Source organism: Girardinichthys multiradiatus, chromosome X (assembly GCF_021462225.1).
Source record: "Girardinichthys multiradiatus isolate DD_20200921_A chromosome X, DD_fGirMul_XY1, whole genome shotgun sequence".
Lineage (NCBI taxonomy): Eukaryota > Metazoa > Chordata > Actinopteri > Cyprinodontiformes > Goodeidae > Girardinichthys > Girardinichthys multiradiatus.
Window position 1 is genome coordinate 5,937,281 of NC_061817.1, and position 25,293 is coordinate 5,962,573.

At 38.4% G+C, this 25,293-nt stretch overlaps 1 protein-coding gene across 1 annotated transcript; it reads left to right on the forward strand.

The window, feature by feature from the left end:
• Positions 1 to 954: 954 nt before the first annotated feature.
• Positions 955 to 22,847, forward strand: LOC124863536 (exportin-6-like). The gene is made up of 24 exons (XM_047357949.1): positions 955 to 1,733; positions 2,530 to 2,620; positions 4,755 to 4,867; positions 5,114 to 5,311; positions 5,945 to 6,104; positions 9,212 to 9,289; positions 9,463 to 9,982; positions 11,085 to 11,211; positions 11,295 to 11,404; positions 11,522 to 11,630; positions 11,812 to 11,904; positions 13,833 to 13,902; positions 13,993 to 14,152; positions 14,354 to 14,446; positions 15,003 to 15,147; positions 16,769 to 16,918; positions 17,190 to 17,379; positions 17,484 to 17,639; positions 18,668 to 18,782; positions 18,896 to 19,067; positions 20,552 to 20,713; positions 20,830 to 20,928; positions 21,311 to 21,541; positions 22,184 to 22,847. Exons 1-24 carry the CDS (start codon positions 1,731 to 1,733, stop codon positions 22,283 to 22,285), a joined length of 3,447 nt encoding a protein of 1,148 aa, XP_047213905.1. The 5' UTR covers positions 955 to 1,730; the 3' UTR covers positions 22,286 to 22,847.
• The last annotated feature ends 2,446 nt before the right edge of the window (positions 22,848 to 25,293 follow it).

Below are 25,293 nucleotides of genomic sequence, written 5' to 3' on the forward strand. Positions count from 1 at the left end.
AAGAAGCTTACCACCCAGACTGTTGCATGCACAGAGTGAAGCATGAGGGTGGATCAGTGATGGTTTGGGCTGTCATATCATGGCATTCCCTTGGCCCAATACTTGTGCTAGATGGGCGCGTCACTGCCAAGGACTACCGAACCATTCTTGAGGACCATGTGCATCCAATGGTTCAAACATTGTATCCTGAAGGCGGTGCCGTGTATCAGGATGACAATGCACCAATACACACAGCAAGACTGGTGAAAGATTGGTTTGATGAACATGAAAGTGAAGTTGAACATCTCCCATGGCCTGCACAGTCACCAGATCTAAATATTATTGAGCCACTTTGGGGTGTTTTGGAGGAGTGAGTCAGGAAACGTTTTTCTCCACCAGTATCACGTCGTGACCTGGCCACTATCCTGCAAGAAGAATGGCTTAAAATCCCTCTGACCACTGTGCGGGACTTGTATATGTCATTCCCAAGACGAATTGATGCTGTATTGGCCGCAAAAGGAGGCCCTACACCATACTAATAAATTATTGTGGTCTAAAACCAGGTGTTTCAGTTTCATTGTCCAACCCCTGTATTTGTTTGATCAAAATTACAAAGTACGAATTTAGATTTAATTGTAAGGATTATAATTTATAAAAATGTAGAGGATTACAGCAAAGAGAACCACTTATTTGGATAGGAATGGGAAAATGTGCTACTTTCTTTGCAACATTAAAAAGTCAACAGTTTATGAATTTAAATCAATCGAATAAATCTAAATATATACATTTAATTTGTTCTCTACAGAAGCCGAGAGGGGACATTTTATAGCTTTATTTTAATTATGAATAAGAAGTAATTTATCTCATAATTATGCGGTAATTAACTTTGCACTCGTGACATTTAGTGTTTATACACTACGGTTTTAAAGATAAAACCGGATATTGTGTTTTTCGAGCCGTTTTTGGCTTGACGCAAGCTAAGTAGGTTGGTTATGTCAAAAGAGGAAGTTGTGAAGCAGACCCTGACCTCAAGCTAGCCGCCCTAAGCTTTGAAACGGGAAATAACAGGAACAGGCGTGTGTAGAATTATTTGGGTTATTATTGCAGAACTTTAAGACAAATTCCAGATATGAATATAAGTTTGAGCCGAAATTATAAACCGTAAAGATCATCGGTCGTGAGCAGCGGCCACGGAAGAATGTTTGCGGTTGACATTTAAGCTAACGAAAATGATGCCTTCAGCCTTCTAGAAAAGCTAGCTTTAGCCGCATCCGATGCAGCGGTAGCAACTGGGTGATCAGGCGACGAAATGGCAGATTTTGAATGCTGATTAATGTTTTGTAACTTCAGTGGAATCAGAAGAGGCAACGCTTGCTCTATTTTCGACAAATGCTAGTTGATAATGTCAATCTAACCGTAAATGGCGACATACGACAATGCAGCTAACTTTTAGTTTTGAGATAGACGTTTCAACGTCCAGCCTGTTTAACTCGTAAGGTTTTATTACTGCGAGGTAAATATATTTTCGTACTGTAGGTATTTTAAATAAAAGCCAACTATATTGGTCTTGCTGTGTGCAGAGCACCAATTCAGCAGTTGTACACCATGATTAATACGGTGTGCGGTTACGTTAGCAAGCAACACCTTAGCCTGTTAGCCTAGAATTTACTAGCAACGTACTAATGTTGGCCTATTACGGTCAATTGATCGGCGACTGAATAAACTGAAGGACGCATCTGAGGCAGCCTAACATGGTAAGCACAGATCTGTACGTGTTGTTTGTCTGTTTTTGTCTTGTTTGTTGTCTTCGCTCTGAAACGAAACCACTCTTTAGGTAGGTCAATAATTTTCGTACAGCTTGATTGAATGTCCCAAAATTCTCCGGTTGTTGTTGTGCCATCTAACGGTTTGAGGCCAGGCGTTTCCGTGAAATCTGACAGCTCTTCGTGCCATTTCACGGTGAAAGACGCCCATCTAGCAAAATATTTGCTCTGACTACTGATTAGCCTCGGCAAGTTGTGGCTTATTTGAGGAATTCAAACCTGCCTGCCACGGTGATTGCTCTTTAAAGGCTCCTCGGTTTTGCAAGACAGGGCCCAGCTTCTTTTCAAAAAAGCATGATCGCAGAATTACATTTTGGAAAAACAAGACTGTTGGGGGAAGGGGAAGGGGGGGGGGATCCTCGCACGATTCATGAAAACTGATAAAGTCGACAGACAATTGCGTTTGCAAGTCTGGACATGCAAGGAAGTGAGGTTTCCAGCTTACTAAATGACTCCTCTGAGCTACATTAAGCCATATGCGCTTTATTTGAGTCTTCTCCAAATGACCTAATAAGAAACAGACAAAATGGCCATGCTCAGTATTGTTGAGCATCTTGATCATTTTTCTCTGAGGAGTTTTGTTGGACATAAAAACTCTTCCATGAAGAAGCTTTATCTGGGTTTGGGCATGCAGGCAGATTTGATTTTTAATATTACCATACCTTTATTCTTAATCTAATCAGATTCCTACCCTATGGCCTGAATGTACGGTTTGCTTTTCACTCAGGCTTTGGATGAATCATCGCTTCGTGCCTTGGAGAACCTGATGACAGAGTTCTTTCATAGCTGCACAACGAATGAGAGGAAACGGGAAATAGGTAAGTTCAAATTTATAAACAAATATATCTACAAAGTAGTGATTAGGGCATGGTCTAGTAAAAGGGTTCCTATTAGGGATAGGCAATTATCATATCAGTGTTGTGCTAAGAATATTGAATCCTGTAAAAATAACCAATTGATGTTTTTCAAACCCCCCAAAACTGTTGTTATTGTTGGGATTGTTATTTTTGCTGTTAAAATTTTTTCACTATTGGTTTGATCAACAAATGCTGTGTTGACATTAGGGGTGGGCAGTATGGAATAACAATTTTATCATGATATTTCATGGGATTTATTGCAATACCGATAAAAGTGATGATAAAAGACTAACTTCTTTGCAGTCTTTTTTTTTTTTTAGGTAACTGTGTTGCTGTGCCTGTCAAAGCATTCATTGACCCACAAACACAAATACTACTGTTAAAAAGACAAAAACATTTTTGAATATACTTCTAAAGAACACCACTTACATAAAGAAGTGTAATTTATATCACTAAACTGCACACAGTAACTGATTCAATCATATTTTTGAATTTATTGATGCACTGATGGAACAAACATTGGAGAAAATGGGAAAAATAAAAATTCTGACACCGTCAATTATTGAAGTTTTCAAACATCTTTAATTGATATTTATTGTTCTCTTGAAAAGTCCAAATTCTTATGACATATTTTCCAATAAACTATGCATTAGAGGCCAACCCATTGTTGACATTTTAAAATATAATTGATCTGAATTGTGTACTGTTTAGCAGCCCAACTTCGACACTAAATGTAACTTTATGTGCTGCATTGGTGTATTACTTAATGGGTACGTTTTAATTTTAGGTCAGTGTTTGTTTTTACCACACTATTTGCACCCAATTATTCCTCCATGCATCAGTTTGTCCAACCATCATCTATTCTTTCATCCACCTTTTAATTTAGCTAATTGCCCACCATGGTTCAGGTCTGTTCTTTGTTCCCAATTGGAAACATTTGTATTTATATTATAAAATAGGCAAATAAAACCAAAAACGGCTGGATTTTGATATAAACAGTTTCATACTCTTCTTGTCCCATGGATTTAAGCATGTGAAACTTAAAACCAACCAATGAATTATATCATAAAGTTCTCTGTATCTCAAATTGGAGATCGATGGACAGCGCATAAAACCGCCTTTCATCTTACTGTCACACAAGGTCTTAATCGTTTAGTTACAGTTAAAACTCGGGATTTTGCGAGTTTGTGTTTTGGACTGACTGGAAGGCTTTTACATGACATAGTAGAGACACCAAAATGTTTAGTTTTAGAAACTGAAAACGCTGTTAAGTTTGAGTGTTTAATCTGATGAATCTTAATGCTAGTCTTGTACCCACTATGATAATAATTTAATAAATGAATAATTGACTGTATTAAGATGTTTAGTATCTCCATAAAGCTTTATCATAATGTCATCAAGAGTCATGCGTTTGCTTAGTTGAGGTGTATAAAATGAAGTCAGTAACATGCCTTTATAAAAGAAGCCAGTATATAGGGTATATCCCGTTTAGATCGTCAGTAACGTTAAAACGTCAGTCGCTTCTAGTTCAAATGTAGGCCATCAGAACCGTTAGTGCCTATAGGTCCCTCCTACTCATTTCCTGTCGCCAACTCCATCATTGTCGTTGAAGGAAGCCAAAATCCCTTTTGAGGAAAAAAATATATAAAAAATACTGTTGAAAATGTCATTTTATTGCTTTATTTAAAAACATGCATCCTCGGTTTATATAAATGTCAAATGGATCAGGTTTTACTAAGTGATTCAAAATTCAAATTCAAAAATACTTTAGTCACCCCAAAGGGAAATTAAATGTTGTTGTAGCTCATATTATGCAGGTTTCTTCAAAGAGCCATTGCTGATGCTCTTCCCTACAGCATGAATCTATCATTAAAAAGTCTGCAACCCCAAATACAATGTGCTGTATACAGAAAATGAACTCCATATGATTCGGAAATACCACTTTTTGAGTAATCTGTTTGCTGTGTGTTTTTACGTGACATTATTTTACGCTTCCTGTGTTGCAACATGTTACTTTCAGTTTGTCTATCAGTAAAGCACTACAAAGTCATGTACCTCTCTAAGATCTCACGTTTACTTCCTTCTTTTTCTGCAGAAGAGGTGCTGAATAACTTTGCACAGCAGACCGGAGCATGGCGCCACTGCTTGTTTTTCCTCTCCAATACTCGGAATGAGTATGTGATGATGTACAGTCTCACAGTGTTTGAAGTAAGTCCTGCATGTGGTGGATTATTAAGAGTCTACTTGCCTTTTTAATGTTTTGGAAAGGATATGGTTTTCAGAAAAAAGTAGAAACGGTTTGTACATATCTCTGAAAGGATTTTGACCAGCCTTTCTGTACCAGATCTCTTTTAATCCTTTAGGTTTCTTTGCATCCACTTGACAACTTGAAGCTTCAGCTTCTTGCACAGATTTCCAATAGTTTTTGTAAAAATGTTGCCATCTGTTTTTCAGAATCTGGTGAATAAAATGTGGATTGGATTAGCTTCACAAGACAAGATGGAGATTCGCAGCTGTCTTCCCAAACTCCTACTTGCTCAGCATAAGTCTGTGCCGTATTTTATCCGTAACAAACTCTGCAAAGTCATTGTGGACATTGGTCGTCAAGACTGGCCCATGTTCTACCACGATTTCTTCACAAGCACCCTTCAGGTGAGCCCTGGCCAATGGCTGTTCTGCTAATGCAAGGTTTAAGAGTCAGCAACCGTGTGTTGAATGGCCCTTAAAGGATGCAAGCTGTCCAGTGACAATCCCTGCAAAACCACAGCTTTTCTTTTAATAAACATGTTGTCTCAGGTAATATAAACAGTTACACAAAGCTGAAATGTTTATCAGTTGCATTTGTAAAATCGGCTCAGAGTGTCATGTTTTTTTTTCTCTGATTGCTCCTGTATTTAAAAAAACACTTTATTTTACTTTGTTTTGTTCTTTATTACTTTTTTTTATTCTAATGCTTCAACAAATGTTATTGTAATGCAAATAGCATGAATCAGAAATGTTTGCTGTATCCTTTAGGAACTGTTTTTGAAGCCATAACAGAAGGTGTTCTGTTGGAAATGCACCCGCAAAGCTAGAAAAGGGATTGGAATGTGGTTTGGGATCCAACTTGAGCATGCACAAAGCAAAAAATGATAAAAAAAAACAAACTATTAAAATACTGAGTCACGTGTAGTAGATGTTGTACCTACTTCGAAACCCCATCCAAACACATTTCAAGTACAGTTCAAGTGTGATAAACGCTTAAGTTGGTGAGCAGAATTTGGTAATCTCTTTCAACTCTTCCAGCTGATCCAGACCCCAGCTCTTGCTCCATTGGGTTTGGTGATGTTGAAAACCACCTCAGAGGAACTCGCTTGTCCTCGAGAAGACCTCAGCGTTGCCAGGAAGGACGAGTTGCGTAAACTGCTGCTTGAGCAGGTACCAACAGTGCTTGGACTGCTGACCGGTAAGAACTACGTTTGAGACTTTGTGCTGCTGCTGCTGCTGTGAACGGACCGGGCACTTATTAGGCCTGAAGAACCACAGAATTATTCTTTGATGTTTCTTTGATAAACTGAGGCCTGTTTCACTATAAAAGGTAATGTTAGAGTGCCTTGTAAAAAGTATTCATACCTTCTAACTGTGGGCTGCACGGTGGCGCAGTTGGTAGCACTGTTGCCTTGCAGCAAGAAGATCCTGGGTTCGATTCCCAGCCGGGGGTCTTTCTGCATGGAGTTTGCATGTTCTCCCCGTGCATGCGTGGGTTCTTACCGGGTACTCCGGCTTCCTCCCACAGTCGAAAGACATGCCTGTCAGGTTAATTAATTTCTCTAAATTGCCATTAGGTGTATGAATGAGTGCATGGTTGTTTGTGTGTTGCCCTGTGATGGACTGGCAACCTGTCCAGGGTGAACCCCGCCTCTCACCCATAGACTGCTGGAGATAGGCACCAGCTTCCCCGTGACCCACTATGGAATAAGTGGTAGAAAATGACTGACTGGCCTTCTGTTTCACATTGCAACCACAAACGTCAGTGTTTTTTCTTTTGTGATAGACCATAAGTCTGCTCGGTCAAATGAAAATAAAGTTGTGGAGATTTTTAAAGCAGATTAGGTTATAAAACAATATCTCCAGTCAATCATCTGAAAATACTGGTCCTTCTCAAAATATTAGCATATTGTGATAAAGTTCATTATTTTCCATAATGTCATGATGAAAATGTAACATTCATATATTTTAGATTCATTGCACACTAACTGAAATATTTCAGGTCTTTTATTGTCTTAATACGGATGATTTTGGCATACAGCTCATGAAAACCCAAAATTCCTATCTCACAAAATTAGCATATCATTAAAAGGGTCTCTAAACGAGCTATGAACCTAATCATCTGAATCAACGAGTTAACTCTGAACACCTGCAAAAGATTCCTGAGGCCTTTAAAACTCCCAGCCTGGTTCATCACTCAAAACCCCAATCATGGGTAAGACTGCCGACCTGACTGCTGTCCAGAAGGTCACTATTGACACCCTCAAGCAAGAGGGTAAGACACAGAAAGAAATTTCTGAACGAACAGGCTGTTCCCAGAGTGCTGTATCAAGGCACCTCAGTGGGAAGTCTGTGGGAAGGAAAAAGTGTGGCAGAAAACGCTGCACAACGAGAAGAGGTGACCGGACCCTGAGGAAGATTGTGGAGAAGGGCCGATTCCAGACCTTGGGGGACCTGCGGAAGCAGTGGACTGAGTCTGGAGTAGAAACATCCAGAGCCACCGTGCACAGGTGTGTGCAGGAAATGGGCTACAGGTGCCGCATTCCCCAGACCTGGGCTACAGAGAAGCAGCACTGGACTGTTGCTCAGTGGTCCAAAGTACTTTTTTCGGATGAAAGCAAATTCTGCATGTCATTCAGAAATCAAGGTGCCAGAATCTGGAGGAAGACTGGGGAGAAGGAAATGCCAGAAGTCCAGTGTCAAGTACCCACAGTCAGTGATGGTCTGGGGTGCCGTGTCAGCTGCTGGTGTTGGTCCACTGTGTTTTATCAAGGGCAGGGTCAATGCAGCTAGCTATCAGGAGATTTTGGAGCACTTCATGCTTCCATCTGCTGAAAAGCTTTATGGAGATGAAGATTTCATTTTTCAGCACGACCTGGCACCTGCTCACAGTGCCAAAACCACTGGTAAATGGTTTACTGACCATGGTATCACTGTGCTCAATTGGCCTGCCAACTCTCCTGACCTGAACCCCATAGAGAATCTGTGGGATATTGTGAAGAGAACGTTGAGAGACTCAAGACCCAACACTCTGGATGAGCTAAAGGCCGCTATCGAAGCATCCTGGGCCTCCATAAGACCTCAGCAGTGCCACAGACTGATTGCCTCCATGCCACGCCGCATTGAAGCAGTCATTTCTGCCAAAGGATTCCCGACCAAGTATTGAGTGCATAACTGTACATGATTATTTGAAGGTTGACGTTTTTTGTATTAAAAGCACTTTTCTTTTATTGGTCGGATGAAATATGCTAATTTTGTGAGATAGGAATTTTGAGTTTTCATGAGCTGTATGCCAAAATCATCCGTATTAAGACAATAAAATACCAGAAATATTTCAGTTAGTGTGCAATGAATCTAAAATATATGAATGTTAAATTTTCATCATGACATTATGGAAAATAATGAACTTTATCACAATATGCTAATATTTTGAGAAGGACCTGTATAGTATGGAACAACTGCACACCTACCATGACACAACTGTCTGCCTAAACTGACAGGCTGAGCAATGAGAGCTTTAATCAGAGAAGCAGCCAAGAGACCCATGGTGTCTCTGGAGGAGCTGCAGAGATCCACAGCTCAGGTGGGGGAATCTGTCCTCACTTGTCATGCACTTCACAAGTCAGGGCTTTTTTGGTAAGAGTAGCAAGAAGAAAACCGTACACTGTGTTTGCCACAAACCATGTAGGAGACAGAGATATGGAGTTGGATGGAGGTAAATACAGGAAAAGTGTGAAGGAAACTTATTAGATGCTGCAGAGACTGTAGCGTAGAGATTCACGTTTTAACAGGACATCAACCCAAAATATAGAGCTAGAGTTGAAATGATTTGTCAAGATCAAAACATGGGGATGTTGGAATGGCCCTGTGAAAGTCTAGATCTGAAACCATCTGAGAATCTGTGGTAGGAATTGCAAATTAATGTTCATTTACCAAAAATATGAAGAGCACCTGTGGCCTGAACTTGTAAGGCGCTTTATCAAGTCCCTAGGGACCCCAACGCGCTTTACATTAGAAACAGTCATACACACATTGACAGTGGTAAACTACATTGTAGCCACGGCTGCCCTGGGGCACACTGACAAATATTTTTCTGTTGATGTGTGACATAAAATCCCAGAAAAGCCCACTGTAAGTTTGTGATGTGACAAAATGTGACCAGGTTAAAGTTTCATGAGTACTTGTGTGAGGCACTCTAAATAGCCCAAAGATAATATTGGTCAAATATTAAAGCACAACTGGTACTTTCAGATAAATGTTTGATAAAACCTTATATTGGAAGAAAGACCTGCTTGATTTCAACAGGTATCTTGGAGACTTACTGGGACAAACACAGCATCATTGCTTCTACGCCACCTCCATCGCCCACTTCAAGGGAAGGTGGTAAGTGAATTGTCCTTTTTTGTTAGTTTTATATAAAAGCCTAGCACCAATTATGAGTGTATTTTTTTTTTTTTTTTTTTTTTTGCTTGTCTTTTAACCTGAGCTGTAACATGTCTTCCATCAAGCAGTTTGTAAGTTAACATTAACCAATTTTTGTTTCTTTAATGTATCAGTGGAACTGCTGGGCAGTTTGTTTCAGGGCAGCCAATACTCAAAGCTGCTTTGTCAGCCTATGGCTGCATTGGACAATGAGAGTCATCAGCTCTGTTGTCTTGTTTTGGAGTGCTTGGCTCACCTGTTCAGCTGGATCCCACTGTCCACAAGTATTACACCCACGCTGCTGGCATCCATTTTCCACTTCGCACGTTTTGGTTGTGATCTATGGACAAAGGCCAAGACGGGACCTCTCATCTCCTCCACTTCTAATGGGCAGCTCAACCCTGGGGCAGTGCCAACATCAAATGGAGAAGGTCAAAACGGGCAGCAGAGTGAGGTTAACAAGGCGGATCGCGCTCGGCTTGGCGTGTTTGCCATGACCTGTGTCAATGAACTAGTGTCAAAGAACTGCGTGCCAATGGACTTTGAGGAGTACCTGCTGCGAATGTTCCAGCAGACGTTCTTTCTTCTGCAAAGGCTGACACGAGAGAACAACGCTCATACGGTCAAGAGCCGCTTACAGGAGCTCGATGAGAGGTATGGCTCAGTCCAGAAGCATTTTATGTCTTTGCATAAAGCGTGAAAAGATTAGTGTGTTTTTACTGATAAGTTGGTTATATTTAGTTTTACTCTAAAACCAACTTGGAAGACTATGTTTCACTCCTATTTCTTGGTAGTCCATCTATGAAAACCCTTCTTTCTTTATCCTTGTCATTTTCTATGTGGATTCTTTACAGCCCTGTTTCCTTCGTTAACATTACAATTAATTTACACCATTTTGTTTTTTCTTGTCTGAGTTTGGGGGGAATAATTTGGGGACATAGTATGTTTTAATATGATCATTTTGGTTTTATTTCATTATTTAATGTTAATGTTGCCTAATCCCTTTTATTTGAGATGCATACGTTCAATGTAAAAACAAACATTGAGTCAAATAACCAATAAACATGTGATCAGCAACCTTCATATGCTTGTAATTACCTGCAGTCTTTCAGTAGTCCTACTTGGCTGTCTCTTATATCAACAATCTTTGTTTTTCTTCAGCATTGTTTATTAAACCGATTTATATGGGTTTTAACATGGTTTCTCAGTAATGTATTGCTTTATATTAGCATAAACTAGATGATACTGTGAAGCAACTTATAACCACAAACTAAAGTGCCTTGCAAGCACATTCATACCCCTTTATATTTTTAGCATTTTGTAATATTACCATCACAAACATCATTGTACTATAATGGGATTTATGTGATAGACCAGCAGAAAGTAGCGAACAAGTGGAAGAAAAATGAAGCATGGTTCTCAGTATTCTGAACATCTCTTCAGCTGCCTTAGATCAAATTCAGTGCAACCTATTGCGTCCAGACGTTACCAAATTAGTAAATAGAGTTTAACTGTGTGTAATTTAATCTCCGTATAGAAGCAGCTGTTCTCCGAAGGCCTCGGAGGAGCACAGCAGATAGGCCAGGGATAAAGTTGTGGAGATTTTTATCACTGTGTTGCCTATCACAAAATGGTAACTTAAAAGATTAAGGGGTGTGATTTGACAAAATATCGTCAAGTGGTATGACTACTTCTGCGAAGCACTGTTCATGTATTGACTTCGTCTTGTGTTAATGATGTCTCTCTAATCTTGCAGTTACTTGGAAAAGTTTACAGATTTTCTGCGCCTGTTTGTGAGTGTTCACCTGAGAAGGATTGAGTCAAGTCCCCAGTTTCCAATTGTAGAGTTTCTTGGTCTGCTTTTCAAGTACACCTTCAACCAGGTAATGATGGTTTTAGCAGTAATTTACATGTTTTATTAATTGGTGCAGAGTTTATACAGGCCTGCTTCTCCTTAAATTGACAGCATACGCAAGAGGGATACTTTGTTTGTCTGGACATTTGGAGTGTGTTTTTGGATTTTCTGACAACCAAAATAAAAAGCAGACTTGCTGACAGAGAAAGTGTACTTAATAGGTAAGTGTGATTAACTGCTTACAGTACACTGGAGTCAACCATGTGTACAGATCTTTTCATGTCTTTTTAATACTATTAATTGCTTGTGATTAAGTACATTCATGTGGAATCTGACAGGTACAAAGATGCCTTAGTTCTTCTGCTAAGGGAAGTTCTCGATCGCATTCAGTTCAGATGCAACCAGGCTCAGTTGGAGGAGCTTGATGATGAGACTCTGGATGATGATGTAAGAAGATTTAACAAATATAAATAAATTGTCATTCTGTACAAACAGATACTTTAGAATGAATAACTATATTATTACTATAGTATTAGCTTGGTAATCTTTGAACTCCTTGACATGTTATAAAAGTATATTTCTCCCTTAGTTCAAAGCTTGAATGGTTTTCTTCATTCCATCACTATAGCAACAGACGGAGTGGCAAAGGTACCTGCGTCAGAGTCTGGAGGTGGTTGCCAAGGTGATGGAACTGCTCCCATCCCATGCATTTTCTACCCTGGTAAGATAGCAGTTGGACTTTATACAGGGTTTAGATTTCATGTTATCACTTTAGCATCCCATTTAACTAAATTACTTTCAGCACCTAGGTTCCTAAGATATAGGAATCCACTATTAATAATGTTTAATAACATCTTGAAGCCGAAAACGACTCACTCCATGTCAGCATTTGTGCTAACCCACTTGATTAATTCATGTTCTTTAATAATGCAGTGGGTCAGTTCAGAGTTGTGCATTGTATTTATATTTGAATAAAGATCTTTAGTCTTATGGGGACGGTCAATAGAAAGTCCTAAATTACACCTAAATATATCTTAATTCTGCTCCTAAAATCAAATGTGCTGCTTTTTTTTACAGGCTTTTACTTTGAAAGGAAAACCGTGCTTTTTCTCTTGAGTATCTGCATTTTTAATCATGTGTGAACCTGCATAAGTTGAGGAACTTTGGAGATTCTCCGAAATGATAATGTTCAGTATACCTTAGGCATGCATACTGTTGATTTGTACTCTTAAAAACCACTGTAAGAATGGTGCATTGCTTCTGCAGCTGGAACATTTTGTCCTGTGTACGTTCGGCTATTTGCTGAAAGAAGTAATGACCAAGAGGAAATGGATAATGATGTAGGAAAAAACAGGATACAATTGTTCTGAGAGGATTACCCACTATGCTTCTAATGTTCCTTCTTTGTATTTTTGATTTTCAGTCTAGGGTTTACATTATTTAAACAATTTTTTTTAATTGGATTTCTCCTCATAAAGGATGTATTGTTTTTTTTTTTTCTCCCAAACCAAGGGATGTAGTAATACAGTTAGGACCAAAGTGTTCAGATGCACGTTGCAATTTAATACATATCTAAAGCAAGGGTTCGTCTTTCATTCACATCAATATACAAAAAGAAAGCAAACTTTTGATGGAAATCATAACCTTTGGATTTCAAATTCAGCTTTTGTTTTTTTTCTTTTTTTGAAGGCAATTTTAAGTTTTACCAGTAGGCACATTATCATTTGTAAGTGACTCTTAGAGAATTTGCTTAAACTGAATAATATGAAAAGAACACGATATTAATATGCTGACCATTTGCTTCGTCCTGTGGCGAACAACTTTGATATCTTTGATACTTTATGCAAATGCACATTGTGTGGGCTCTGTAACTATAAATCAACTTGATGTTAGAATGTGTGAATCTGCAGTAGTGTGAGTTAGACTGTCAGTTTTATTTCAGATTTTCTTTGAACCATTTTTCTTATCATGTTTTGTTTCATTTTGCTAATACGCTATTGCTAATATATCAAGAACTATGTTCTGCATTGTTTTAGGAATGCATTTATTTGAACATTGAAATAACAATTTCAATTATAATACATTTTTCTTCCAGAGACTTTTCTTAATTTTACCATTACACGATTTTCCTACTACTCTCCTTTTAAGTCTAGCATCCTGGCGGCTAAAAACAATACTCCTGCTGTGGTCTTTAAGGGAAGCTGGAGTCCAGGAAACAAATCTATTATAGATATTCACAGCATGGATGCTTAATACATGAAATGTATCCTACCAAATGCTGCATTTAGCAGTCCCTTGCTATTATGTATGCATATAATCCATATTTAAAAGCTGCATGTTCTGTGGTGCGGCTGCTCAATCATCATTGTTTATTTACTTGGCTTAAGACACTGAATTTGAATTGTTTACTGTAAAATGCTTCCTTTTTTAACCCACTTCCTGTTGAGAGACACTTCATTTTGTAATCACTTGTTGAGTCTTTATTCTGTGCTCTTTTCTCACAATTGTAAAATGCCCTTATCTGTTAAGTGCTGGTTTCAATGCATATCTACCCTAAGATGTTGAGACCCTAAATTTTATTTAAAAGAACCAGAATTCTTCTGGCATGACTGGTAATTTGATATTTTCATATTTTCTCTGTGTTTCAAGTTTCCAGTCCTACAAGAAAATTTGGATGTATACCTGGGTCTGCGGCAGTTTATCGTCTCCACTGGCTCAAGTATGTAAAGGTTGAAGCTTTTCTGATGTTTAGTGATTGAACTTGAGAGCGATTACTTAATAAATGTGGTGTGTATTTTTTTTCTTTTAGGTCGAAGACTGAACATAACAGCGGAGAATGACTGTCGCCGACTCCACTGTTCTCTCAGGGACCTCAGCTCAATGCTACAGGCAGTAGGACGCCTAGCTGAGCACTTTATTGGAGAGGTTTTTGCTGCACGTTTCAGTGATGCTCTGGCTGTGGTGGAGAGGTCCGTGCTTTGTTACATCTTTTTAAGGCGGGGGGCTCAGAGTGCTATTATTGCGAATAAAACTTCCATTTTTTACTTTATGTACCAAAGTCACGGTACAGTTGTGCCAACAGAGGCGACTGCTTGTGTGTTCTTTTAAAAATGTTTTTGGTGGTTTTATGAAACATGTGGCATATAATGGCCCATTTGTATCCTCTTTAGGTTGGTTGAATTAACTTGTTATGGCTCTCAGACCGGCCTTTATGACCTGGAGACAGCTGTGCCTTCTGTTCTCAAGCCTGACCTCACTGACGTGTGAGTATCACGTGTCCTGGGCTGCTGGGTTACAAAACACAGCGTTTCCAACCAGCGAGAAGCTGACTGCAAATAGTTACAGATGCTGGTTTAAATTGAAATGTTGCAAACTGTGAATATAAAAATGCTGAAAAGCCACCCCGGCAACTTGCAGAGTAGTTGGTTCCTGTTCCTACATAATGCAATCATATTTCAGGTTCTGAGTTTTAAAATGTCTTGAATGTTCCTTATGTAGTAGCCCATTCAATCCTAGACTTTAGCACACTCATACTTCACGTGCTTTATCTTGTCTTAAAGGGGATATATCATTGCTTTGTGGTCTATCTAATTTAAAGATATCTACGCAGCACCTGGAGGGACTAAATCCAACTTTTCTGCACTCCTATAGACTCCAAGTACACAATAAAATGTATTTAAGGGCTAACAAAATGCATTATGCATGATATGTCCCCTTTAATGATCAAACAATAAGATTTACTGTTGGTCAATTATGACAGACCCTATTGGTGACCCTTCCAAAAGTGAGTCATGTTTTATTTGGATTGTGTATTTACAGACATGCGCAGGCTCTTGCTGCTTTGCAAGCCTATTCCCACTGGCTAGCTCAGTTCTACAGTGAAGTCCACAGTCAAAACCAGAGCCAGTTCATCAACCTCATCACTTCTGCAGTAAATGCTGGTAGCCCACTCATCACAACTAAGGTACTTGGCTCGAATTGAATCTTGCTTTCTTTGTATTTCTATGCTGTTGACAGCCGTGGCATTAATCGTGCTTTCCGATTTATAAGTGTGTAAAGATATTTCTTTATCAGTGCTATGTCAGGATGCCCTAAATGTTTCTCCAGGTTTTACAAATGTTTAATTGGGTATAAAAATTTAAATACAAGTTTTAGAATTGTCTTTCTAGTTTTAAAAAGATGAGTTTTACTGGGGTAAAATAATTTGTTAGAATATTTCTCGCATTTTTCCTTGCAACAATTGACTGCTCATTATTCAACAAAAAGGACCTATAATGTGGGTTTTATTCACATTTCAGACATTTGATTGTTGGCTTTTGTCTTGTGATAACCTTAAACTTTGGGCAGTTATGTGGCTCCTCTGCTGGATGGAACATGTATATGATGCAGTCACTTTCTGAAATTAAAGCGTTTTTTGTTTTTAATTATAGTATTGCCTCTATTTGTATAGTTATTATATATAGTAAAATATAATTTATAGTTATGTTGATTAATAGACTCAAGCAAAAATATAGAATAAATACTTGCCAAGTTTAGTAGCTTTAAACCTCTGCAGAATATAGAAGCGGCCAGACTGTTCTGAAACCGAGGGAAAAGTGTAGGAACCTTCTTTTAGCCAGCTGACCTAGAGTGCACACCAAATGGTGACAAAAAAAATGTTTTCAAATGTCCAGTTATATAAAAAGATGTTTAATCGGCAAGCTAACTGGCGGTGAACATTTAGCTAGCAAAGAAGAGGAAAGAGGAAACTGGTGAGTTTAGTTATCACTGAAACACATTCAGCTGGCCAGCCAGGTACTAGTAACTTAATGTACGTTTTTAATTATTCATGATTATAGTCAAAAGATAATTTTAATTGAAAATGTGCATCGTCGGCCCTAAAGATTCTGGATCTATTTGAAAAATATATATTTTATAAGTTAAATGATAATCTCTTTTCTTTTTTATGCATAACTGAAGATGACTGACACCTGTTTAGAAAAGCAGTTACAGTTTCATGTTGCAATGAAAATATGCGATAAAGTAATATGTAAAAACTGCAAATTGAGCTTTTTACATTCACTGAAGAAATTCTCTCTTGGGTCTTTTATTCACCTTCTCTCTTCTTATCTCATGTTTATTCTCCCCTTTAGCTCATTCGTTTTGTAAACTTAAGGTTGTAGATCAGGTTCAGTTGTTGTTTTTGGCAACCTTATAACCTAAAGTTGGCCATTCGTAACTCTATTGATCACGAGTGGAAGTGGAAGAGCATATTTCCAGACTTAAAGCAATCCCAGTGGATAATAACAGCATTGCAGAGATCATGTTCCAGGGCACATGTGAAACCAGTCACAGCTGCGGGTGAATGTGTGAAATTGTCAAACTTAGCGATGTTTGACATCCAGCTTTTTAGACTGCTGCCTGAGAAGCTGGAAGAGCAACTCACATCAGCAGGTCTAATCTCCAACCTCAGTTTAAAAGAAATAATCTTACTTCCTATGAAAAACCTCTGGGGTATCTTGATTCCTGGGAGCTTTTGTTTTCAAAAGAAGCTGGTTTTCTCCTTTTCTAACTTTCATGATATTGAATAATTTTTTATACTTTAGGTACCTGAAAAGCTGCTTCTCTCAGCAAGCCATCTGCTGGTTTCCATCACTGCTACAGTGAGGCCCGTGTTTTTGGTCACTTTGCCAGCTGTCCAGAACATCTTCAACCGGATTACTACAGAGAATCAGACCCACAGACTTCCCCAAGAGGTAAAGTTAGTTAGCTTTATAGAGCGTTTATGTAATTTTAATGTAATTTACTGATGACACATCTTTACTTTCATGTTTAGGTTTTGCTGTTCATTTTTATTTATAGCAGTTGTTTAGAAAATTTCTGCTTCATTTTAAAATTGACCATCTCATTCGGCTCCAGATCATAATTGTTTTTGCTTTTTTTTTTTTCTGGGCTTTTAAAGGTAAAACATTTAGAAATCTTCTCAGTAACTGAAATAATCAATTTGTCTATTTATGTTTTGTCTAGGCTCACATTCTTGTGTGCAGAGTTTTGTCCAACATGCTGTTGCTTCCATGGCCAAATTTATCCGAGAATGAGCAGCAATGGCAAACGCGCTCCAGCAGTCATGCCAGCCTAGTGGCTGCTCTCACTCGGGAATATCGTACTTTAAGAGGAACAGTGAACATCAGTCCACGGCAGCCGGGCTTGGATAACGGTCGGTTTAACGTTCTGTTGCTTTTGTTAGATAAGATACCTGCTTTTATCATCAATAATAACCATCTTTTTGCTGTTTTCTCCCAACATTTGTCTCCTCTCCAGTGAAAGCAGTGATACAACAGACTCTGTCTGTGCTCAGGGATACAGTCGACAGCATCTCGAGTGAATCCACCAAATCACGTCAGATCTGTTACCAGAGTCTTCAGGAGTCTGTCCAAGTGACTCTCAACCTGTTCCCTGTTTTTATTCAGCAGCCAGGTGTGTTGGTTAAACAGTTTCATTTAAAGTAGAACTAAACCCGGTGTGAATGCATAACCTCGCCCCGAGACATGTTTTGACAAAATCCACCAAGGTGGGCGGTGACAGGAGACACTGAGGGGCACGGCCAAGTGTGGGGATGAGTGGAGGGGGTTAAGCGGGGGTGTGGTCAGGATGATTGAAAGCAACAGCTAGCTTAATTTTACATTTTGAAACATGAGGAGTGATCCATTTTTTGAGGTGGAGGATTTTCACCCCCTTCGTCACCGGAGGTTGTGGGAGGCTTTATAGAGCCCAGTGGGCCTGAGCCTCATCAGTTTACAAAACATTAACACTAAAACTTTCTATGGAAAATTACTATGGAATCTGATGGGTCTAAATCTTCGGAACACATCAATTAAAATGCTATGGTAGCTAATAGGAAATAAAATGCCAACCTGAAAAACGCTTTCATTCAATGCTCGCAATTCCAACTCGCGATTTGCTACGGGGCCGTGTGTCTGAGCGGAAAATGAAATATATTTTATTATAATGAGCTGAGAATTTAATATGCATTCAATTATTTCACTATTTCACATTATATGTTTATTATCTATTGATGTAGATACTTATTTTATAATGTTTCATTTATTTATTTAACTTTGAGCACTTTGGCATTCCATACCATTCAACCCAAAGAGGGCAGTACTAAGACAATTTTAGGACAACTATTGCAGAATGAAACAAATTTGCACAGCAACATAAAGATAGCACCATTAAGGTCCAATTTATACAGTTTATCTGCAAAGAAAAATTGATTTGGAGTTTAGCTAGTCTTTACAGTTCAAGCTATAAATGTGGCCACAGTAGAGGTTATTTTGTTTACTATTTAAAACCTCAGTTTATAGAGCTGCAAATTAAATGCTACCCTAGTCATTTGAATCTGATGTATTTCAGCAGGAACACCTCTAAAATCTGCCTGACAAGGATTTTAATTCCCCTGCATACTCACCCTATGTGATATATGGATCATTGCTTTTTTGCTGCAGATGTGACAGATGAGATGCTGGCCTTCTTCTTGACACTGTTCCAAGCACTGCGAGTCCAAATGGGTGTTGCTTTCACGGGGCAGATCATTCACACTTTCCTCAGCCTGTTCACGAGGTAAAAATTAAACTTTACATTACTTCCTATTCTGAACACTTGTCAGTTTTGCCAGCGAGTGTTACTGCAATCCTGTCCTGATAGGAAATTTTGCGTAATGTGTGATGTTTCAGGGAGCAGCTGGCTGCCAGTATTTTACAAGAAGGCAGCGCCGGATGCAGGGTGGTGCAGAAGTTCCTGAAAATTCTGCAGGTGGTGGTGCAAGAACCTGGTCAAGCTTTCAAGCCCTTCCTGCCCAGCACCCTCTCACTGTGCATGGAGCAGGTCTACCCAGTTGTTGCTGAGGTCAGTTAGTGTTTATGCAGGATAGTTGAAAAACGTCCTTCTTGATTTTTACTCTTCCTTTTTGTTGCATAGAACAGTGTTGGACAGTTATGTTTCATTTTACGTTGCAGGAAGGGTGTTAACAGTCACATCATGTGTTTGGTTGCCATGACACAGACACACAGCTTGCATGCATTCACACTGCATTACTGTTAACTAGCAAACTTTTATCTAGGCTAAATGATTAGCGACCAAAAGTGAAGCCATGATATTGCAGAGTTAAGACCGAAATTAAGACTAGGACCACAAGAGGGCGTCACTTTTACCTTGTTTTAGAGGAGGCTTAATAATGGCAAACACGACACTTAATGAGGCTGAATTCTGCTTCTTTTCAATTGTTTTATAACTTTTTACTAGAATAAAGCTTGAGCAGCTAAAATAGTAAAATAATTAGTAAAATATATTTTTTATTATACACCCAGTGGCCTCTTTATTAGCTACACCTTGCTAATACTGGGTTGGACCCATTTTGCCTTTAGAACTGCCTTAATTCTTTTTCATAACCTATCTGCTTGATGTTTCGATTTGTTGTGAGTCCAGAGATGATGTTATGCACACCTTGGTTGTAAGGTGTAGTTGGCAACTGTTTTCTTTCTGTCATCTCAGACCATCTCACCCATTCTCCTCTTACTTCTGATATCTAAGAGGCAGTTTCTGTTCATGCATGCCAGATATTTTCTCTTTTTGGGATCATTCACTGTAATCTTGAGAAATGATTTTCCATCAGACAGCTCCAGAATTACTTACATCCCCTTCTTTCCCATTTGATGCTCAGTTTAAACTTGCTGTCATGTGATTGGCTAACTCTTCTTTTGTTAACAAGCAGTTGAACAGGTGTATCTAATAAAGTTGCTAGTGACGGTAGCCTACTGTTTCTATCAGATTTGGCTACAAAAGTGACTAGAACTAATCCTATCAAATTTGTAAAATATTGATCAAAATAATAAACTTGTTTATTCCAATTATCTATTATTCAATTATTCAGCGTTTTTGTTATCCATCAATCAATCCATCAATTCTATGTGCTACAACCTGTTTGCTATTGCAGTTCACAACTGTTAACTGTACGACTGAGCATGCAGCATTTTGTTGTGTTGTTCTTAGGGCTGCAAATGACTCCCTCTGCTGGGTTTTATGTTACCCATGTGTTATGCTGCAAATATCCACATATTAAAGGGATTTAAGAAGGCGGTTTTAAGAAAACGCCTAAAATATCAACAACAACGGTTCAAAATGAGAGTTGCAGGGTTGAAAGCCTGAAGCAATTGGTTAGTTGAAATTACTCAGAATGTAAGAGAAAAAAATGCCACATTGTATTACACCAAGTAATGCAACAATACCGTAGTCGATTTTCTTTGAAATCCTGACGAATGTACAAAGTTGTTTACTAGACATGAAAGTAAATGTATAATAATCAGATTTCATGAATGATTTCTCTTGAACAGCGGTCCTCACCGGATGTCAAGACAGAAATGTTCGAGTTGCTATACCAAATACTTCACCATAACTGGAGGTACTTCTTCAAAACCTCGGTCTTAATGAGTGTCCAAAGAGGAGGCGTTGACGACACCATAGAGAACGAGGCCCAGTTCACAGCAGCCATGCAGGTGTGTTTATTCACATGTATATTTATCAATATAACGATTAAAAGAATAGATGCCATTTTAGTTATTTGCGTTTTGCACTCGCTCAGCTTCATTTCCTGTTGTAATATCTTTTTCAGGCATTTGGGCAGTCCTTCCTGCAAACTGATCTCCACATCTTCAAGCAGAATCTGTCCTATCTGGAGTCACTAAACAGCAAGCACAAGTTGTATCACAGAGTACGTTTAGCTTTTCTTCCAATATCTTTTAATTTTAGAGGTTTTAACTAATACATTTTTTGAGGGGTGAAACAACTTTTGAGTGATTATGGGTGTAAGAGTGAATAATATTTAGAGTTGACTATGCTATTAGATCTCAGAGTTTAATTATTCCTTTCCTTCATCCCTCTCTCTGTTCCTCTGTTCTCAATCAACTACAATAAATATTAAAGGGTTAGCAAGTTTTGCATTTTTAAGTAATACAAGAAAGAATGTGCCTCAGCACATTTAGAATCTGACTAAAATAAGTAAAACTGGAATAATATGCACACAGTGTGAGCTGCAGTCCGTTATAACTCATCCTCCAACTGTATTTTGTTTTTCTTTTAATCTAATTCTTCAGAAGCTTTTCCGAACCTCGATGCTCTTCCACTTCATCAACGTGCTCCTGCAGGTCCTTCTGCACAAAAGTCACGACCTCCTTCAGGAGGAAATAACCCTTGCCATTTACAACATGGCGTCTGTTGACTTCGATGCCTTCTACTCGGTTTTTATGCTAGAGTTCCTGAACGGCTGTCAAGGTGTGGACACCAGTCAGCGGGACGTTCTCGCGTGCAACTTCAAGCTAGAGCAGGTAAGGTTTTTTCCCAGACCCATCAAGTAACTGTGATGTTTTTTTTGGGTTGGTTTTTTTTCCCCACATTGTTTTTACACTTTCTGTGTAAGATAAAATCACTTGTTTAACATATTGCTCTGAATTTAGCTCCATCCATCCGATGGATACCTTTTTTAATTTTGTACAGGAAAATAATTCATGAAATGCATATGGTGAGAAAACATTTTCTAGGATTTCTATCTTGTTTCTGCTGTTCTTGCTTTAGTTTAGCAAGGTCAGTTATTAAAACGCAGTACAGGTGAGAACTGAACCTATATAACTTTGCTGCTTTTCTTTGCATAAAGCCAAAGTAAATAAGGCACTAATTAAATAGCATTTTGTCACCTCAGGGGATGACATTTTCACACTTGAGTCTGTAGCTCCTCCTGTGTTATTCACAGTCAGCAGGAATTCTTATTGAAATCACTAATTTACATAAAGCCATTGTTTTTCATTCTTTGTTTACACAAGGATATGTTGAATATTGCATTGCACTTTTCAAAGGTAAAGCACATAACACTTGATTTAATAAATGTGCTTTGTATCACAGAAGCATTATCCATAACACTTCAACATGACTCTATCTATAAATTAACTTATTGTTTCCCACCTTAATTCCAGGACCTGCCGTCATTCACTCAAAGCGTGCAGAGACTGGTGAACGACCTTCGCTACTATAGACTGTGTAACAGTAGTTTGCCCACTGGCACCATCAAGCTATAGCAAATCGACAGCTTGAACCACTCCACAAGTCAGCTGTGATCTTCAAAGACTGCCTGTGCTGACCACTCTGCCCAGCTCTCCTTGACTTCGGCTTCGCTTCACTCACAGCAACGGCAAGGAGCAGCACACGTAGTTTAGTAGAGTAATGAGAGGGTTAGCATGCTGCTGATAACGTTCTTTAGTTTCTACTGTAAAACGTTGACACATTGGTATTTTTTCTAGAGCAGTGTCCTCCTTGTGTCTTGCCAATGAACATTTGGTGAGGAAATGTATACCTGGTCTGCAGTTGGCATCTGTCCAGACCTGGAGCTGTCTGAGCCAGGCCTTCTCTCCCGTTCTCCCACAACAAAGCTGGGCGGGGACTGAGCACTTTCAACTCATTTTGAGTTATTTTTAATGTCTGCTTTTATTCGTTTTGCCTTTTTTTAAATCTCCAAAGGAGATAAAAATTCAACTTAAGATCTTTCATATCATTCCATTCTGAAAACGTGAAAACTGCTTGATTTAATAAATTGCTTTTTTTTAAACTTTTTTTTTGTTTTTTGTTTTTGCTGTGATTTGACATTTCAGTGGCACTGTTATTATGAAACTGAATAATAGTAGTTTTCTTACAAAGTATCAATATTATATACACTATTACTATTATCAGGTGATAACTTTTAAACCAAGGTGAACTCAAAACGTAACCTCATTAGGAGCAGAATTGTCACACTCACCTGGATGAAAATGATTCTAAGTCTTTTAAGAAATGTTACTACAGATGAAATTCAAGCAGTGCAATACTATAGAATATTTACATTTTTTCAGCTAATAATAAAACCCAGTTTCTGAGACACTTTTTCATATCTACCGTCTGTCTCAGGGAAGTGCGAAAACAGCACCACTTTCTCAAACATCTGACTTGGCATCCCCTATCTCTACCTCAGCTGTGAGACAACATACAGCTGTGTTTAAAATAGCAATAGCAATCCAACTTTAGTAACCAGATCATTGGCTGTTTTGGTAAAAATTATATTTCCACATGGCTAATCATTTACTAGTAGGATAGTGTAAAATCAGCAGACATGACATGCATGCTGCTGATTCTTTGCTGTTGAATCGCTGATTTAAAGGGGGGCATATTTAGACTAATAGCTGTGTGAGTTTTCATCTGTGAGGTCTCTGATTCAATGAACAAACTGCTGTAAAACAGGAGAAAGGCTGGTTACACTGCAGTCCTTTGAAATCAGTGGCCTGGGATGTTCCAGATATTGTTCAGAAGACTTGATTTAAAAAGTGGATCGGAGAAAGGAAAACATGGAAGTGCAGAAATATACAGGTTTCTGAACTAAAATAATCTCAAAGGCTATGAAATGCAAAATAAAACCAGAAAAATGTGGAACACCACAGAAAACCCAATTTGAATGTATTGAAACATAGCCTGAAAGGTTTGGACTCAGACTATGATCAGCTCCAGGGTGAAATTCAGAGGGTCTAGAGCAGGGGGTGTTGGGACCCCCGGGTGGTCGCGAGATGATTTTCAAAATCATGATGTGGCTGCTGTACAGATGTATAGAGGGCCAAAAAGGACACAATTAAATAAATAAAAAAAATAAATTTACTTTGAAATGTCTCATTAAATAATATATGATGAAATTAAAAAGTCATTTTTTTACATAAGATAATTTAATAGCAATTTCAGTCCACATTTAGTAAATACATAGAGTTAAAAAAAATCGGTATTTTTAGAAGGTCGCCAGTCTTTGGCACTGTTATTTTGGTGGTCACAAGCTATAAGGTTGGGAACCTCTGGTCTAGTTACCTGTGAATAATGTAACAATTAAAGATGCCTCTGTCGACCCTAAATATCAGCAAAAAGCCCCTGCAGTCCCATTGTCAAAAAGCAAGCCATATAAGTCAGTTTGTCAAAGAACACAGAAAGCCTAGACAGTTTTCATGGGGAAACCTGTGATATAATGGGAAAAGTAACGCCCCCCATCCTGACGCTGTAGAACAATTTGTTCCCAATACAAACACACACTATACAAAACAGGGGCACAGCAGAAACAACCCACAAAAACTAAAGAGAAGCAATTCACATACTTTAAGGGTGACAGGACTTGCTGTTTAGGGAAATCTGCTTAACATTTGGTGCGTGATGAGAAACTGACATCAGCTCAGCTCTATTTATATAGCAGCTTTCAATCAAGAATACATTTAAAGGTGCTATACAAAACAAACACAAGAACACAAACAAGAATTAACCGTATATTTAAGAAAGGTTAAGATATGTAAACAAAAACGATTACTATTAACCATTGTTAAACAGATGGTCTTTAAAACAAACCTGAGTTTTAAGTTTTGGATTAAAAAGGGAATGTACATTTTGAATAATGGCAGCGAGCTGGTTCCACAGGACGGACTGCCTTTAGTTCTGGACCAGGAAGTTCTTGGAAAAATGAAGAAAATTGTCTCCTGAAAACAAAGATTTCTTGTGAAATTTTAGAGGATAGGATCTTCATGATAAGCAGAAGCAGTGAAGATAATAGCTTTATGTGTGATGAGGGTAATAATTTAAAATTCTTAATTTAGTTAGAAATAAAGGCAAAATAACACAGGTATCTTTTACAAACAATTATCAGGTTGTAGTTCAATTCAACTGCTGAATATCATCACCTATTTAGAGAACCACTGCTCTTATCTGGAAAATCCTACTGGGTGTTTTAGGTGATTATTGGTCTCTACAGGTGACAACCTCTTTATAAAAGACAATGGTTCTAACTGACCCAAGGTTTATTAAAACGGTGAAACATGTTGGGCTCAACCCCAGATGTGACTTGATTGGTTATTCTACTTTAAATGGACCCTTTCAGATTAGTTTTTATTTGCATAAGGGCTCTAGACCTTCATATGGAGCCTCCTGAAGTGCAAGATCAATTATTGATTCAAAGTTATCGGAGATTGGATTGACTTTAAATTGATTTTTAGTCTTTAAAAAGCTGTTTCTCTCGCTTAACTTCATAAAATAC

Excerpts from the sequence above, each read along its gene's own strand:
- LOC124863536 (XM_047357949.1), top strand. Across the intron at positions 16,919-17,189 it reads CCCACAGACTTCCCCAAGAG|GCTCACATTCTTGTGTGCAG; the intron begins GTAAAGTTAGTT and ends TGTTTTGTCTAG. Across the intron at positions 18,783-18,895 it reads TTCCTCAGCCTGTTCACGAG|GGAGCAGCTGGCTGCCAGTA; the intron begins GTAAAAATTAAA and ends GTGATGTTTCAG.